The sequence below is a fragment of the Misgurnus anguillicaudatus genome, chromosome 1 (assembly GCF_027580225.2).
Source record: "Misgurnus anguillicaudatus chromosome 1, ASM2758022v2, whole genome shotgun sequence".
In the NCBI taxonomy this organism is placed as follows: domain Eukaryota; kingdom Metazoa; phylum Chordata; class Actinopteri; order Cypriniformes; family Cobitidae; genus Misgurnus; species Misgurnus anguillicaudatus.
In genome coordinates, this window is record NC_073337.2 from 16,437,439 (window position 1) to 16,457,494 (window position 20,056).

Consider the following 20,056-nt stretch of genomic DNA (forward strand, 5'->3'; position numbering starts at 1 on the left):
GTGTCGCTACTGATGCTTCTCCAACAACGTACACAACAAGCTGCTGCTTCTTCAGCTTTTCTTTTGTCTTGATACTGTGTATAAACAAGTAACATTGCCTACTAGCGATCTGTATGTCCACGCAGACAAAAGATGCAGAACTATAAAGGATAGAGAGTACGGCGTAGGTCTGGCGCAGAAGTATAAATAAGGCTTTACTGTGGAGATGTTTGGGTTTAAGTAAGGCTTAAGACTCTTTTTAAAGTACTGTATTTTGCTAGGATTAACAATCATCCAAACCAAAAATTAGATACATACATATAGATGTCAGCAACACAGAGTAAACAATATGCTCAAATCCAAAATGTAAATAACAGTAACACAGTTCAGTCCATTTACATGCCTCAATGTGGAAGTAATCCATTGCAAACTCCCTTGACAATTTTGTGAGCTCAAACTAATTGCTTTCTTCAATATTTGCGTAGTATTTGCATGTTGCTATTTTTTCTTTGCAGTAAAAACAGGCAACATGTTCTGTTTGTTAAAAGCTTTGACCTTTACTGCAACAAGGGAGGCACCGGTAAGTAGTGAGAGAGAAAGAATAGTATTTGCAGCTCTAGATGTTAAGTGAATCAATACTAACAGACGAGGTCCAAAATTAACGCTTGTGAGTTAAAAATTGCCTCCCAGCAAACAAATCAAATAGAGTTGCTACCCAGCTGGTCTAACTGTTTTAGGAACGGCAGGGTTTAAATTAGTTGTTCTCTACTTGTGGAACACAATCCAAAAACTTGTTTCCAGGTTTGTTGTTATAGGTTAACGGTCATAGTTTTTGTGAGGCACAATCTGTTTTTCAAAGTAAATTACTGGCTGTTGAAAACCGAACAAAAAACAAGTGTTACAAAAGACACTTAAAAAAATCAAAATTGACAATTTTCCTGTTGTTAAAGTTTTGTTGGTACTCTTATTCTTGTCTTGTCTTGCTTTTTCTTTAAGACAAACTAGGTATTGCTGTGTTTGTTTATTTTGCATTTCCTGTTTAGAGTTCCTGGTTGTTCTTACTGTGAGTTCACACCAGACGCGAGTTCAATGATTTGTGCGAGTAGATTACATACAAAGTCAATGCAAACACGCGATCAGACGCGTCCTCGTGTGGGGCGATGCGAATGACGTGATATGTGTGGCGTGTTTGCTGCGAAAACACATGTATTCACCTCAGACACGTCTTTGCCCAAGTTGAAAATATTCATCTTGAGCAAAAAATTAGCATGACATGAAGTTAAATCCTGTGAGAAATCTAGAGAGCGTAACGCGATGCCCCACGTTTGGTGTGTACGTACTAGCATTACTGTATTTCAAACCAGCCAGGGTAGAGGTGGCAAAAACGCAATATTCACGTGTAGTTGGATTCTTGAACATTTTGAGTTTACTAGCTTCACTCGCATGAAATTCTAGTCATTCGAGACATTCACGCGGAAATTTGCGTCATGGGAGGGGCTTCTGCAACTTCGCTCGCTCCCTGTAATCATGTGACTACTAGCGCAAGCTCCTTATTGGTTACCATTAACTATTGTTTAAGTTCAGATTTTTCAACTTGTGCGTTTCCAGCCGCAACGCGCAGATGGTGCGCCCCATTCGCACCGCACTATTCGCACGTACCATGCCGCAGAATGCCTATTCACATCTTTGCATTGACTTATCATGTAAATCACCTGTGCTTGCCGCCTCTTCCGCGTCTGGTGTGAATGCCACTTTAGGCACATACTGTATGAGATAACGCAATGCATTCTCTTGAATGATTGAGAGATGCAGTCTTGTAGTGGCATCAATCTCCACAAAGGTATAGGTGGATTATTATTTCTTATTGCAGACAGTAGACACTGTAAATCTGTATATGAAAATGGATATCATGAACAAGTTACCCAATGAACCTACTATTTAAATTTAATGCCAATGCCGATATTGAGAAAGCCATGTGGCTGACAAATATAACACAAATGTAACTACAGTAAATGAGGGACAGATAAAAAATTTGTTAAACTAAACATTTGTCTTAGACCTTGCTGCAAAGAGTGTTAACACAACGTATTACACGGCAGTCTAAAATGCTTGATTCTGATTGGCAGTCGCAACATTCCAAGGTATGGTATTCCAAGATAACAAGATAAATATAAACATTAGGGGTGTCACGATTCTCCAAATCCTCGATTTGATTATATTTTCGATTCTGATGTAACGATTCAATTCGATTCTAGATTTTTAAATGATTTTTTTAAGACAAAAATTATATGCCTTTATTATTATTATTATTATTATAGTTTCACATTAACATGCACATTGCATGCTTTTCCTCACATGGGGGTTTGTGGGCTTTACTTTACGCGAGAGAGCTTATAGAGAGAGAATTCCTTCTTGCACGCAGATAGACTTAATGCACGCATCTTGGACTCCTATTATCTGAAATAAAACCGGTGCGTCAAGCAGCTGCGCTTCTATCTGTCTCACGTGCACGTGCTCTCACATCTGTCCAAAATCTAAACATAAACTAAAGTATTAATCCTTACGTATTTGTTCAGTTTTATGCGTTTCATGCGAGCTGGGGCAAACTATACCTTTTGTTTAAAATATAACCCGCTGCATCTTGGCGGCTCTCTCGTGCACGTGCAGAGAGCTGCGCTCTGTCCGACTCCGAAGGCAGATCACTAGGTAGTAATCCTGTTTATGATATGCATTTCAAGGAGTTGTAGCAATACATCTCTCGTGTTTAAAATATAAATTGCGTTCCGCTGGATGGATGTTTTTAAAGGCACTTCTGATAGTTTATTTTCCCCCGCTTGGCAAGCCGACCAGACGTGACATGGGGGCGTGGCAGCATCGACAATCCCCTCTTTTAATTCGAAGTTCGAGGTTGTGACTTAATTTCGATCGATTTCGATTTAAAATCGAAATCTTGACACCCTTAATAAACATGTCTTTTAATAACATATATCAAATAGTGTGTTTATATATAAATATATTATATATTTTTTATATATATTATTTATATAATAAAATATTTTAAATCATTATTTAATGTTACTTATATACGGTTAGTAGTCGTGTAATAACGTACAGGCAGACAATTGTTATCGCAAACACTGTTGGAGCTTATTTCTGCAATAACAACCTGCTGCCTATACATTATCCCTTACATAACATCATATTACAAAGTGAATAATGACTCATTTTACTGTCTGTCAGACTTTGCCTTTACATAACACAGTTATGTTTTTATTCTTTAGGAACAACAAATTTAAGGAGAAACATTTATTGGCACACTAAATCGATTTATTGAGCGATTTAAACAAAAACAATCTGCCGATATATTGACCACTGCAATGTATCAGTCTATAACTAAAAATAACTCAAGTGTCACATGGACAAAATTTAGAAATAATGTGAAATGTATATTCATGCCTGGTAATAAGCACTCAAGGCTGACAAATTATCAATACACCAACCACTGACAGATGTGGCAAACGTTTGTAAACAGTTTAAACCTCAGAAACTCCTCTGCATGGAGCGAGGTATGAATGAAGGCACTTTCTCTCTATGAGTGTCCTGCTTAACACTTTTACAATGACAAAAATTAAAATAGCTTTTCCTCCTCCTTCACTTTCATTAATTAAAGTATGCGTTTACTTCACTAATTTGGCAGCACAGTGGCTCAGTGGGTAGCACTGTTGCCTCACAGCAAGAAGCCTTTCTGTGTGGAGTTTGCATGTTCTTCCTGTGTCAGCGTGGGTTTACTTCGGGTACTCTGGTTTCCTCCCACATGCCAAAAACATGCAGGTTAGGTAAATTAGACATGCCAACTTGCCCCTCCCCAACATGTGGATTAACTTGTTTTAACCATTTATTGCCACAAATACACTCTAAATTCGGGTTAATAATATTGGACAGAAATAAACCTATGCTGGGTTACTGTTAACCCAACCATGAGTTTAAACAACCCATGTTATTTATTAAATGTCCAACATGTACATTAGGGTTTAAAATTACCCCAGCAAAATTTAGAGTGTATAGCCATAAATGCTGGAATGATGTTAAGAATAAACAAACAGACATTTAACTAATAAAATATGCATTGCAGCCACGTACAGTATATAAAGTATATACCTTACTCTTCACCGTCCTGAATTCCTGTTTAAGAAGCAAGAAAATGATTCTGTTGCCAAATTTAAATGTTGACAACAATCAAAGCCCATTTGGGATCTGATTTTTAAAAGCTATTGCCTTCTGCACAAGCCTGCAAATATTGTAGCAGTAAAATAATGCTTACTAGCGACCGGTTATACAGCCATCTGGTGAAATCCAGCAATAAAATCTCTTTTCTTCTAAATGCCAGATGGGTAAAATTTAAAAATTATTCCCAGATGGTTGATGCCATAAATACATTTTTATCCAATGAAAATACACCCTGTATTCTTCCGAAAAGGAATTCTGAGATAAGCAACAGATATTTAATTAGTTAAAAGTTCGTTCACAGATGTTTTAAAAGTGGCCATTTGTTTTTGGATGCTCTCAAAAATGAAACGGACTTAAACGCAGCCGCCTGGTATTTCATATTATCTCAATTCACGGGTTCGCATTAAAATGTAATCAATAGGAAAATTAGATAAAAGATATTTGCCGTACTGTCCAATGAGAGGTTTTTCGAGCACAAACCCAAAATACTCCCTCTCTTTAACTGGAGTAGATTTACCAGCAGAGAGTGAGGCGATGGGGTAGAGGAGGGATGCCGCAAAAAACTGCTCACAGGACAGAGGTGAGGGATGGCCATATATAGAGACTTCTTCATGCTGATTGGTTGGATTACATGACCATTCTCCTCCCAAATTTGTTTAAAATCAGAGCTTTGAACCAGAATTTTTTCCCACTTGGTTCGTTCCGAACAGAAACAGTATTTTAACGTTTCCGGTTTTCGGTTCAACCCTAAACTTGACGTTCCTGAACCGGTTAGAACAAAAAAATAAAGTTCCCGAACCAGTTAATAACATTCCATGTCAGCTGTGGGACAAATAAGTAGGTTGATCATTAGGACATCAAACTCAAATTATTAGTCTACATAATTTTCCTTAAGTCTCTGTCTTGTCATCAAACATTAAAAAAGGCTATGTAAGCGGCATAACTGTAATTCTGACATACCTACATTTGTTGAGTGCACTTAAACACGCGCACACACAAACGGAGGAAGAATTTCAAAGGGCGTTTCGGGAAGAAAATGCAGCATAAAAAGTCGCTCCACATAAAGTGAAAATTACGTTGTTTTTCAGTGCTTTATTCGCCAAATGTATTTTATACATCAAGAGTTTTGATCTTTCAAGGGCATAGGCATAATCACGTTTGATTGGAGTTGGACCGGACACATTCAACCGCATGTGCGTCTGTGCATACAGAAAATTGTTCACTTTAGCGCCTTTTTGTGGTTAATTGTTTAAAATCACTTAGTATTAACATTTGCAAGCCTTTGAAACACGTGCAAAAAATCAACTTTCACCATATTGAAATTTGGCTATTAATCCGCGAATCGCATGCGAGCCGAACCGTGGGTCATGATCTGTACGGATCACCGATCAACTGCGATCCATTAAACCACTAATTAGTATAAAAAAACAGCTTGAGATATTTGATAGCCTACAATATTTACATCTTATGATTGAGCATTAGAGACTTGGGCTTGAGTAGGCTACTTGCTGGTGGCAAGCTTCTCATTTCTCCGATGAGTCAACGACAACCTGAAGTGAACTTCATCGAGTCATTTTGCACAGAAATCTTGTCAAAGAATGGGAAAAATAATTGTATTTACCGGTTACCATTATTTTCAATAAACGGTTCTGTTCCAGAACATATATTTTTGGAAAGTTTCTGGTTACGTTTCTGTTCCTTACAAAACATCCAGAGTTTCTGGCTTTCGTTTTCATTCCGTGAACCGGTTAAAAGCCTTGGTTTAAATACACCTTATTAAATAAACATCTATGACCATGAAGCCAAAAATGCCTTTATTTTATTTGTATTATATCAACACATATTGCGTTAAATTATGCTGACATTATATTACAAAAAAATACAGTGGCTGAGATTTGACCTTCAATTCTTCTGACTGCTAAAAAGTCAGAGGAGTGCAATACTGGATTTATCCTTTAAATTTAGGATCAAATGGAAAGGCAAAAACACTCCCATACATCTCTTTACCCTACTATTCTTTATTCCAAACCTGGAAAAAGTGAAAGGGTCTGCATGCACCACCCGAACAACGGTCATTGATTGTTTAGCCATTGATGCTTGAATTCCAGTTATAAAAATGGAGACGGAGAGACAGAGAGAAATATACATTTGAATAGTTTTGTCTAAAACCAAATAAACTTCAAAGAAACAGAATTATGCAAATATGAGCGTTTATGAAGAATAAACACCCATTTGACATCGACTAAACAAATTATTCATAAGAAAGCGTGAACACAAAACCGAAAGCAACATCTGCAGAGAAAAGCTGTCACGAGGGAACATTCATGGACTAGAATATTCCATTTCAAATCCAATATGAATTGTTTGAGCTACGGTAAATGAGACTTTCCGTGGATCTAACGCTGCAGAACGGTGCAAAAAGTCATGCAATAAACTATCTCTGTAAAAACCATGCTGTTGTGAGCATGTACTTTTTGTTTATTAATTTAGTATTTGTACAATATCACAAAAAAAGTATTATATTGACACAGCTGTCAACTGATCAAGCAACATCAATCCATTCATCTGTTTTAATCACATTTCCACCTGTTCCCAACGAGTGCATGTTTTTTGACTGCTCGCTGACAGTGACGGCTTAAGGAATGATGAAATGCACTGAAACAGGAGCGACAGGCACTCTGACACGCGTTAGTTGTGCTTATTCATTCGATTGTCAACCCGGGAATTCTCACCATCAGAGAAACGCAGTGGGCGACATGACAGGTAAACAGGAAAGACAACTTTCGAAATATCTACCGAAAATCTACTGCGGTAAATATTCGTAAAAAACAAACAGTCTAGGAACATGAGTGTGACTGTATTAAAGGCAACAGCAGACAACTTTGATTCCAGTCCAGAGCTTTCCTTCGGCTCTGAAACAGCCGAGTTACGAAACGCATATGCATGCAAACACTCACGAATCTGAAAAGGTGAGGAGTGTTTTTACAATGCTGCCTGCCGAGCCTTTGAATCAGCTGACACGTGCAATACGCCGTCTCGCGCATACGCGCAAGCGCAAGGGTGTGCTAACAAGCAGCCCCGATGGACTGGCAGAGTTGATTATGGTGTTGGATTCAAGATTGAGCTGTACAAACTTTTACAGCAGGTTTAACAGCATCCAAACTCCATGCTGGCATGATTAATTTAACAACGCATTCATCTCTCAGCTCGAGGTAATTTCACAGACACCTTTTGGAGGGGAACAGTGCTAAAAATAAACAGAAAAATAAACCTTTTCTGAAGTAAATGTGAGTTTTGCTTGCCTGTCCACAAAACTCTGTGGTGGTTGCATAGCAGCACAAAAGTTCAGCTCTAATTTCTTTATATTTTGGTGTAATATATATTCATGCTCCCAATGATTGGTTCCTCCATTTATGCAAGCATACGGTATTTGTTAGGTCATTTAAATTTTTTATGTACACCAAGAAAAAAGTCCATTCACCTTTCTTCAACAAGCTGCACAACTTAAAGGGATAGTTCATCCAAAAATTAAAATATAATTTACTCACCCTCATAAAACTAGTATGAGGGTGAGCAAAATGATAACAGAATTTTTATTTTTGGGTGAACAATCCCTTAATGTACAGTTTTCTGTCAAAATTTCTTTGTTTTAATGAACATATTTTGAGAATTTTTTAACCAAATTGTTTTTGAGCCCTATTCACTTCCATACTATTTTTTATTCCTACTATAAAAGGGAATGGTTGGTTGGTTTGGTTGCAAACATTCCTCAAAAATACATTTCTTCGTGTTCATCAAAACAAAGAAATGTATACAGGTTTGTAACAACATGAGAGTCAGAAAATGTGACACAATTTTCATTTTTGGGTGAACTATCCCTGTAATACTCATCCAACAATATAAGTTAAGGTAGTATAATATTTAAAGCTCACGTAACACACGCTTTTCTGCATTTCTGATGTTAATCTGGAGTGCCTATAGAGTAGTATTACATCCTTTAAATCTCTGAAGAGTCTTTAGTTTAATCAGATTTATAAAATAAAGATTTGCTTTACAGATTGAAGGAGGAGAAGAAGGAGGAGTTACTACCGCGGGAGGAGCGAATACGAGTCATGCAACACTATACAACACTTATAACTTATGATTCACTACATGTTCGTGTCATTTATATAATATGCACGCGCCTATTTCCAACATAAGACAGAAGTCTTACTTACTGCATGCAAATCATGACCCGGTTGGGACTTTTCAATGAAATCCAGCGCATCAAACACACACGCAAAACTCTTCTGCTACCCCGGATAATAAACTATATCCATTGTTTCCATAATGCTGGCTTTCTTCTCCTTACATCCAAAAACACACTTCTTCTTTAATGCCATTGTTGAGTTTTGAAATTAAACAAAGCTGTCGTGTGATGTGTTGTTTGTAAGTTCTAGCGTCTCCCGCTGATTGACGGGTGGGCGGGGTTTCCCGAGGAAGTGCCCATAAAAAGAAGTGATACGTATTAGTGCTGCCTTACGATTAGTCGCGACTAATCGTTTGCAGAATAAAAGTTTTTGTTTACATAATATGTATTGTGTATAATAATTATGTATAAATACACATACACACATGCATGTATATAATTAAGAAACATTTGCATGTGTATATACATGTTTATATTTATATCTAATCTATATTATATATAAATATACATATTTATTATATAAATATAATTTTTTCTTAAAATTATACATTTATGTGTGTGTATTTATATAAACATAATTATTATACACAGTACACAAACATTTATTATGTAAACAAAAACTTTTATTCTGCAAACGATTAGTCGCGAAAGATATAGAAACCCCTGAAACGTCAGCTGAAAAAAAAACTTTTCGAAACTTGTACGAACCCTGGCGAAGTGCATTCGGCACAGAAATATTCTGTAACACGCCCAATTGCTTTTTTGACACTTTGCCTACGTTTAGCATGAGGAAACAACTCTATAACTGTGTTAATAAGTCAGAATGCATGAAATACCATTGAACCACCCCTTTAAGATACCCAAGGTTTTTTGTACAAACACAAATACACATAACATGTAAGTTATGTGAGTAAAATAAATACAAGAAATGTGTAATAAGAATTCATCATTACTGAATGAAATCAATAGTTCAGGTTAGTTCCAGCTATAAAATGTAATTGGCCTTGGTTTTATATTATTCTACATTTGCTCGGCTAAATGTTTTACCGTGTGACATCCTGCTATATCCAAACCAACATTATATTAAATCGCATTTTCCCTTTTAAAAAAATATGCATGGATTTTAAAAGCTCATAATAATTGTAAAAATGCATGGTATGCTCTTAATTCATTAATTTGGGGCCAATTAGTTTGTAAATAAATAGCCAAAACCTTTAATTAAAAGGTGAAAAATACTTCAAATGAATGAAAACCAATCACAGCACCTCACACAGTTTTCTCTCTTTACTTAATGAAAAAATTTGAAGTGTCCTTCATAAAATTGTTTAATAAATGCAAAAGGCCACTTCTGCTTTGCTTTCATTACTGAATCATTATCAAACTACAAAACCTTCCTGTAACAAACAAAGCCTTTCATGCCAACTGCATCATTTCAGCAGACTCAAACATCTGTGTTTGGTGGTCCAAACAAAAAAGCAAACAGAAGAAAAGATAAAGGGAAAAATATTTACCATTCTCTTTGCATTCTTCAGGAGGCTTTGCTTTCTTTGCCAGCCGGGGGTCCAACCACGACGTTGTCTTTGTATTGTGGCTGGAATGAAAAGACATGGAGCAGAAGAGGTAAAGAGACACAGAGAGAGAGAGAGAGAGAGAGAGAGAGAGAGAGTGAAAGATAAGATGAGTGTGTTGCAAACTGTTCCTGTAAATCATCACGATGATGAGACAAACGAGAAAGAAGGGAGGTCTCTGGAGATCTCAGCTCTAAACGAGGGGTAGAAAAAAGTTTAGCTTAACAAAACGGCAATCAATACTTTTAATTAGCTGTAAGCTTCTCATTAGCACAGCAAAAAAGAAAAGAGTAGGAGCAGGACAGAGAGGAAAGAGAGTTGTGTGACTTATATGAATAAGAGAAGCCAACATTTAAAGCGTCATGAAACCCCGCTGTTTCAGCTCACCTCACTATCATTTTGAAAAATGCTACTGAAATGGGCGTGGACGCTGTGAAAAGAACGTTGTAAGTGGGCGGGGCAACTGATATAAGCTAAGATTTACTAAGAATAGCAGTATTACAGAAACAATTCAACTGAATATAATATTTTATTTAAACAAAGGTCAAGTAAAACGTGTTTGAAGATAATGAAAAGTCCTCAGGATATGGTACCTCAGAACAGACCAAAGTCCACCTGCCTCCCGTAGTTTTCCCGAGCAAATTCAGTTGATGGTGAGTCTAGTCCTGATAGCATCGCGGGGAAAATCATCCAATGTATTTACAGAGTGTGCGTAATGGCGCAGTCACATTTACTTTACTATACAGAACCGTATCCAGGTGCAATCCTGAGCCCCAGACACCCCTCCCACGGCTGACCTGGCCGGCCGCACGGAGCACACACAAAAGCGAAACGTCTTCGCATTGAATAAGAACACACTATCTTATAAACAATAATGAGACACCGACTGTAAAAATGTACTACAGTGCTTTGCCACGTCACAGCCCGTGACGTTTACACGATATGGAGTTTAAACCCGGAAGACAAAAATATTACAAAAAAGCTAAAAATTTACTCGTTTTCTCATAATGTTAAAATAAACAGATATGGTTGAGCAGGAGCGAAAGTACCATTTTTCAGAAAAAAAATTAATTTTAAAAGATAATGTTATAGACAGAGATATATTTTTGCTGTGGTCAATAACTCACAGTGTGGTCTATCAATACCAGGTGGAATTTAATAAAAACGTAAAATGACTTCAGTATAATTTCACTTTGAACATAAGTAGTGAATTGTGACTTTTGACCCCACCTGCAGGGATGAAAGTAACACACAGTTGGATCAAGAGTAACACAACAAAACAAGATTGTGTTACACTTGTTTTTAGTGAATATATCTGACTATGAGCTTGTTAATATGTAACTGCAAACATATTTTTAAATTTCAGTTTTATCAAAGTTTCAAAAGCAACCAACACTAAAAACTTAAATTGTTGAAAATAAAACATTTTTTAACAGTATAAAAATTAAATTAAATCAAATTATAATAATATAAATTTTCAACATATACAACAGTATTAGCAATGGGACAAAAGTAATAAGTGTTACTTTCGACCCGACATAATCTCTTCACATTTAAACTCGATTTACTTTTATTTTTACTTTAAGTGCGCAAGACTGTCCCATGTCTTAAAACTGGCAAAGCGCAGTGCCCTTAACGCACACTAAACCCACACTTTCTCGAGTACCGATTCGAATCGGTATTCAAGGCTAAGCGTATCCCGCATCACGTTTAGGATGTTAACTCTTTCTCCACCATTGACGAGATATCTCGTCAATTAAGAGAAAACGCTTCCCCGCCAATGACGAGTATTTCCGTCTTTCCGCAATACCGCTATTATTGCTTCCGCAACTTTTTAAAACAGGAAGTATTGCCCTATGGCAAGCTGCTGCATGTCCGTGTCTGTTTTAAAGATCGCTCTGAATGGGATCTCTATGAAAAGTCCGTCACAAAAATGGAATTATCTCAGCTTTTTGCTCAAAATGTGGTGCTTTTCAGAAACCTACCCATATTCAAAAGCTGATTACAAAAGAACTACTGAAGGTAGGATGAAACAGTTTTTTTTTTGTTTGAAAGCAGAGGGTCTGTTCTTGCATTTGGTATATTTTATGTTTATATATTTGAAGAAGAACATTTTCTGGAAGGCATTAAACTTTTGTGAAAATCATAAAAAACGCTTGCACTGGCTGGCAACTTTTTTAAAAAACGCTGGCAGTGAAAGAGTAAATCATGAGACTTTTGCCCAAATCTCGCGAGATGTCGTGGGAACTTTTAATTGTAAGTTAATAAATGGATTTGACATATTTTTGGTAGTAAAACGGAAAGTGTTCCACATTTCATTGGTGCAAACATTGTTATGTATTTTGTAAAACATCTGTAACTACTTTTTAACATTAAAAGTGTCATTTATTCAGGGACTACTATATAAACAATAAACTTTAATAAAGCTACATGCACAAAATTAAGAGTTTTTTACAGGTGCAACGAATTCTGTGTCTGAAGGTTTCAGATAAGTGTAGATAATATTCTTTAAATGTTAATTTATTTATTCATTTGTTTATGTTTTCATTTTATTTACATTTTATTTAGGCTACTTAAAAATATATATATATTTTAAGGAACAGTATGTAAGAAATTTATATCAATTAATCATAAAATGGCCTTGATATGTCACTAATCATTTTCATTTCAAATACTTATATCACTGACAACAGTGGTCTGGCCAGGATATTGTCATTTCAAAAGTGGAGTTGCAGCCCTCAACTGATGTTTATGTTGTCATTTTGTGTGTTGGCCACAAGTTGTGTGATTGCAGTACCAGTTTTAGCCACAAGTTTTGTGATTGCAATACCAGTTTTGGCCACAATCCTACATACTGTTCCTTTAAGTAGCCTAAATAAAAAATTAATAAGTTTTTGTGCAAATTGATACCATTACCTGGATTGACATTTTAACACTAAGTCAAGTGTGTCCCATCAGGTGAATAATTTTTACATGCATGCTTGGGATCTTCACGCCCACTAGAACACTTGGGCAAAAAATTCAAGTGGTCAAGGGCAAAGACCTCAAGTGTGGTTATTTGGACGCATATATTTTTAGCCGTTGTCATGAGCAATTCTGTCCCCCTAGGACCCCACTGCAAGCAATAATGCCTGGTCAAAATTTGTCATTGCATATCTTGTCCTCGTTAACAGTATGGCAAGCTAATTACTTTGTACAAAGTAGTAGCATAGAAAATATTTTTTCAATAAAATCTTACAAAAATAATATAATAAACTAATATTCATGTTGCAGACACGTCAGTAGTTTAGTGTCATCATCTGCTTTACAAAGAACAATACTTTAATTTTTGTAAATTATTAACATACCTTACGAATTTTTTTTTTTTTTTTTTAAGTAAAAGTGTAGTAATCATGGCTTATAAATGATCATTATAATGTGTAATTTAACTATATTGTAGTCATGTTTTATTTATTTATTACCTTTACACAGTACAAAAATGGAAAGGGTACAGTATATAATATCTAAATAATAAAATGACACAAGCAATGTGTAGATCTCACCACCTAACGCTTCATTTATACAGTATACTACTATATGAAACTTATTTAAAAGACATTTTAACAACATAAATCATAACGTGATTTTGTAGGATTGTAATAAGGCACTTTAAAAACTACCCATGAGGAGTTTTTTCAGCCAATGGAATCACGTGGGGTCCTAATGGGGGCAGAATTGCCAGGGGGGACAGAATTGCTCATGACACTGTAATTTTTCTTGCGGTGGATATTTCGGTGGATCCCTAGTTAAATTGAAATATCTGTGCTAATATGTTAAGTAGCTATTTAAAAATATTTTGATAGTTTAACTTTCAAGGTTTCCTTGAAGTTGTTGCTCTGCCATTGCAGCATTTGACCTGAAGTGAAAACTCACCACTTACAGTAATGTCCGCCACAACACTGCAACTGAGAATTCAGCACAATTGTGCTGTTTTATGTTTAAAACAAAAAAGAGACACCGGAGAAGTTTAAAAGTCGTATTCACTTTCAAGTGAAATCCCTTTTGACAGAACTAGCAGAAGAAACTGCTCTGGGATCAGTGGGAGGAAAGTAGACTCGACAGTCTCGACTGATGGCTCTCTGATGAAAAACTGGCCTAAAAAATTGGAGCCAGGAGCAAAAAAATTGTGCACCTTTGATGTACCCCCTCTCTTGGACACTCCTTTGCACCATGCTTCTGTATCTCGGCTTTTCTTTTCTAATTCCCTCTTAGAGAAAGTGACTTTATTAAATATAAAAGCATGACAAGCGATACGCTGTTGGTGGCGTGCCTTTGTTTGGTTACATGGGGAGTTTTAATGTGACTAATGCATGTACAGAAACATTTTGTGGTGACTAATTCTGTCCGGTATAAGTGTGTGCGCGTGGTAAGAGACAGACATATGGAGAAGTGTCTACGGTTTGAGAATCGAAGGCGATCCATCTGCGAGGGAGATTGAGAAAAACAAGGCACTACTGGCTGCTTGACAACTCCATTAAATCCTCAATAGTCACGCCGTGTGGGCCAGTGCGTACTGTGTGTGGCGTTACACGAAGCAGTGAAAAACTGTCCTTGGAGAGTCACTCGAATAAAGCTTCTGTCATGAACGATACAACAGAAAACAACGATCCGTTTGTCCCAATGGATAATTTAGTGCTGAACAGTTAGCTGCAATTGACACACACACTTTCATCTAGCACTCTAAAATAGGAACATGCCATTAACTTTATCAAATAAATTATACCTTTGCAACTAAAGAGTTCACATTAGCACCTCAAAGCTACATAATGGTACCAAATGTATACATGTCTGTACCTAAATGGTAGATATTAAAGGGTACTGCCACCAGTGACACCTTTTTTAAACATATCTTCCACAAAGTAATCACTGATCTACTACCTTTCTCATTTACGCAAAAAAAAAACCACACAAACACTTGACACTATATGCAGATTATCCACCTTATTTTTGACGTAAATGTGGGTGCCGCAATCTTTGAGCTCTTTTGTGTTAGACTTCCGGTGAGCCACTAAAGCTAATAGCTAAATAGTTAATGTTTATTATGAAATCCAGGAAGACCGACATAATTTGTGCAGTTAGGGGTTGCCATAATAGCTGGTACAAACACAGTAAATCTATACAAAACATTTGTTTTGACTTTAATCCAGCACCAGAGCTGAATGTGGATGTGGTGCATGCACACACCCATGATCTGTATCCACACATCCATTCAGTAAAACCTTTCATATAAACAGCCAGTAAATAATAAATACAATAATTATTGTTCAAAAACCACTGATATTATGCTGATGAAATATGCTGATTTAGCTGGTTTATTTTTTTTTTGCCATTATATATTTATTATATAACAAAAATATTTTTTTTAAAAACAGATTACAGTACAGAATATAAGACATAAACTGCATATTAGTTAATGTTTATAATAGTTCTTTATGTTTCACACATATTTTTGTTAAATTAAAAAGCAAATATTTCCTACATTAGCAGGTCTCCCAATTGTGCATAAGAAGCGATGTAATAAAAAATAACAAATGCATATTTAACACAAAACGAAAAAATAATGAATGTAATTAATATGTTTATTGTGTTTTGTGCTTGTCAAATAACTCAAGGGGCCCTATTTTAACAATTTATGCGCATTGTCTAAAACGCATGGCGCACGGTCTAAACGGCCGTATCCGATTCCACTTTTGCTAATTTAAAGACGGGAAAAATGTTTTGTGCGCCATACGCACGACCTAAAAGGGTTGTTCTTATTCTACAAATGAGTAATGGGTGTGTTTTGGGCATAACGTGCAATAAACCAATGAGAGTCTCAGCTGGCGCCATGGAGATTTCCTATTTAGATGGTGGAATTTGTAAACTGAGAAACTAAGCGGAGGATGAAGACCACCAGTTAAAGATTGATATAAAAAATTGCATTGTTTTCATTTGTATTGAAACTGTTATTTTTTGGTATTAGCAGGCTTTTAATTGCTGTAAATGGATAGCCTACATCAGGGATGGGCCACTGGAGGCCTGAGGGCCGCACACGGCCCGGGGTAAATTTTAATTCGGCCCGCTGGACCACATTATACTTAATCAAATACTTTTAAAATAGTTTTTTTTGTATTAGGACGTAAATACTCCCAACCAGGAGGGGGCGCTAGGTCCCGCAGATCGTCACAGTAAGCATAGGGTTGTGTTTAGGATTATGTGAAGAAGACGTCGAAGTCCGACTCGAGACAAAGAGTATAGAAGCTTCTATACTCTTTGCTCGAGATCCGAAAGTTTCACGCGTGCCTCGGACATGGGTCGGGTACAATAATCGGGTCTCGGGTTATTTAAAATGAATGTGTTTTTGCCGAACGGACCCGAGAAGTCCCGCATGTTTGTTTCAATGTCCATTTCAAACCTCCTCATTTTGACAAGAGCGCTTGCGACATTGTGTGGTTGGCGATAGGTTAATTTTTGTTGAGACAGATATGTCAGATATTTTTAAATGTATGTTTTAGCGTTTACCTTGGTGTCATCGTCATAAAAACAAATGGAGCAGCTCTCCAAATTTGTTGCGAGGCCACCGGGGCTGCAGACTGCACACACGTCAGTTTACATTCGGGTCCAGTCGGGTTAAAACCAATGCCACTGGTTTGGTTGACGGGTCGTACTCGGGCCAGAATTGCTCTCAGATTTGAAAGGTGAAATACATTGTTATTAAAATTTTTTTAGATATATTTTGTTTTGAATTTATGTATTTTTATTTCAAATAATTTTGTTCTCTTAGGGTGGGATAAGAAACTCCTCTATACTAATTTAAAAGTGCCTTGCTTGTTACAGATGTTAAAGCAAAGCAGTTAAGATGTTTTATCTGAAATGCTTGTCCACTGAAAATAAAGTTATAATTTAAAATTAAAATAATTGCTATTTTTTATAGTTAAAATCTTTAAAGACAGGTTAATTGTATATTGTGGTTTTTTAATAAAGAAAATTAAGAATGATGTAAATTGTGCGTGTGGTTCTGGCCCCCTTGGTATAAAGGAGGAAAATGCTGGCCCTCGTCATTATCAAAGTTGCCCATCCCTGGCCTACATGATCTGTGTTATTTAAAAAAAAAAATTACAAATATGCCAGAAAAGGTTTGTTCTCTAAAAATATTTTTTTTTGTAACAAACAGGAGATAAAGAATTTACAAAGGTGTAGAGAGCCTTCAGCACTCGGACAGCGCCGTGAGTCCTTCGAAAAGCATTACTTAAAAACGATTGTCATCTCACCATATCCACAGGTACAAAGTCATCATATACAATAAATCCGTGGGGTAGAATAAAAAAAACAACATTTTAAAATATATGCAATATTTGAATTTGTTTAAAGCAAAACATTTAATTATTTACCAGGCTACAGGTGAAGCTGCTCTTTACACCTTCTAACGTCTTATAATCAATCCTCATTTATGTCCAAGAGACTGAATAATAATCTTTTACAAAAAATCCTTTGATTTTTTATATTTTAAAACGTTTATGTGCTGCTGTGCATCCATGTGAAAAGCAAACGCGCACTGTCATACCGTTTATAGGTGCATATTACTAACGCGCTCATTAAATAATGAAAATAATATTGCGCCATTGACTTTAGACTTTAGACCATGTTTTAGTTGGTCAATGGCGTTGTCTATTTTAGTTGCCTCGAAACAGCAAAGCACCAACATTGCGCCAACAACACACCTTGTATTCAGACCAGAACGCCCATGGGCGCAAAATTGGGTGCAAATGCATTTTCTATTTAAATAATGTGGCGCTTCACGTGAAAATGATAATTGCGCCGCGTTGAAACCAGCAAAAGGTACAAACACGACTGACTTTCCCACTGCAGAGGTACTGGTATGCCTTTGTGCTGTTATAGTTGCGCATCCAAGACCTGTCAACTCCAAGCAACAATGCAAAATAACTGAATATACATTTTATGAAGATATCAGGCCAATGTTTTTAATCATGTATTGTGCACGCTCCCACAACACTGTTTTCTACCAGCCGGCTATTGAAAGCCTCAAACAAAAACGAGGAAATACGTCACATCACTTACTTCCACATACAGGTATGACAGATAAACAAAATACTCACTCTATAAAGTAGACCTCTCCCTTCTCAGTGTAAGCCATCTCCCAATTATCCGGCAGAGGACCCAGCTCATCATTCTCGTCTGGTTTGGGGGGCGATTTAGGGGCTTCCAGTTCTTCTTTGGGCGCATCTGTAGGGGTCTCGGAGGGGCATGTGGTGGGCATTTCTCCTGATGCGTCTGTACTTTTGTCTTCATGTTCACTAGACTCTGGAAACACATACAAAAAACGTGAAATAGCTGTTAAGTCAAAAATATCTTCCCTTTATGTAATAAAACACTTCACATATGCTTATTATAAACCTTATCAAACCAAAAATCACACAAAGCCAAATTAGAAACATTACAGAAAAACTAACTAAAAAACGACCAGATATAAAACCTATATTATACTCTGCCAAATGCATACACTGATAGTATGTACTAAATAAATGTATATTAGGATGAGCTGTTAAACTGTTTAAACAGCAAGAATCAATATTAAGTCAAATTAGAATAATGTGCTTTAAACAAGCAGAATTATAAATCTACTTCTGATTCATCTCCTGTATCAGTAAAAATCAGTAGACCACAGAAGCAGATACATAAAATAAGATGTATGGTGTAATATAATATAGTAAAATAGTTACAAAGAGGACCTACAGTACGCTAATAAAAAGAGCCTGTCAAATTTATGAGTACCCAACAAAATAATTCACTAGACGCATCCAATTTTTAACGGCGGTGCTGTTAAAACTCCTGAGTCCCAGACTGCAGAGAAAACTGGGGAAAGTGAATTAGATAGACAGAGACAGAAAATATTTATAAGAGAGAGAGGGAGATGTAACTGAGATTTGGTGTTTCTGAAAGAATTAAAAAGCAGGTCACTGTAGAACAGAGATGTTAGATGGAGAAGAAGACATACAGTAAGAAAGTAAGTTAGCTGGACTACGAGAGGAAAGGTGGAGTGATTAAAACAGAGTTTGCAGTGTGAAAAGAAAAAGATAGAGAGAGAAGTCAAAGTATAAAGAGAGACACGAATGTGTCCTAGTTTGAGTTATGGAGGTTGGAGTTCCCGAAGGACAAGCACAAAAGAAGACAGAGGAGCGGAGAGAAAAAGACTGAGATGCAAAGTGCAAGAGTAAAAGAAAGAGTAAAAACTATAAAAACAAAGATGACAGCACTTTTCCCCATTAGTTATGTTTTAATCACCTGATACATACAGTACTGTAAGAAGACACATTACTCACATTAAAAAAAATGGTTAGTTCCAGATCTTGGTTCTGATTGGTCAAAACATTTATTTACGATAAAACACAGTTCTGGCTACAGTTCTTTTAACCTTTAATAAGACATGATATCTGCTGATAGCGATAGTTTGTTGGTTATATTAACTCAATTCGGAAGATTACATTTTCTGAATTTTATTAATTCAAATAAAATGACCATTAATACTGAACATTAAACTAGTGATGCTTCTTTACATTTTCTATAGACGGTTTCATTGGATGCACGTGCGCTGACGCGATACACGTCTGGGTTCGAACTTTACTTCCAGTTTCGTTTTTTTAATTGTCTGACTAGTTGCTAAACTGATCTCTTGAACAAATGCCTCGTCGAAAATAACAATGTTTTGGTTTACTAGGTAATCTATGTGTTGTTTTTTTGCTTGTTATGTAAATAGACTACGTTTAAAGTACTTTGTTGTTATTTATTATTAGCGGAGTTTACCGGAAGTTACAGACCACGACAGCCGCTTGTTTATGTTGTTACTGCTGAAACCGTCTATACACAGAGCTCAAATTCATTGCATTGCCATGTTCTTTTTTAATTGATAGAATATATCGGCCAATACTATCAACTGTTTTTAACTACCGACCGATACTTATTGGTCGATATATCAGTGCATCTCAAGCTATGACCACTGCACCCAATGATTTTGCACCCTTAGCAACGTATATAAACATTTATAAAATATTCTGTT

At 36.3% G+C, this 20,056-nt stretch overlaps 1 protein-coding gene across 17 annotated transcripts in view; it reads right to left on the minus strand.

Annotated features, from left to right (window-relative positions):
* magi2a (membrane associated guanylate kinase, WW and PDZ domain containing 2a) overlaps positions 1–20,056 on the minus strand; it is a 297,727-nt gene that overhangs the window by 110,162 nt on the left and 167,509 nt on the right. For all 17 annotated transcript variants that reach the window (XM_055189597.2, XM_055189600.2, XM_055189599.2 and 14 more), the window contains exons 5-6: positions 18,099–18,303; positions 9,907–9,986 (exon numbers count right to left, since the gene is read on the minus strand). In XM_055189597.2, the coding sequence (XP_055045572.2) occupies positions 9,907–9,986; positions 18,099–18,303 (285 nt within the window). The remainder of the gene's footprint in view (positions 1–9,906; positions 9,987–18,098; positions 18,304–20,056) is intronic.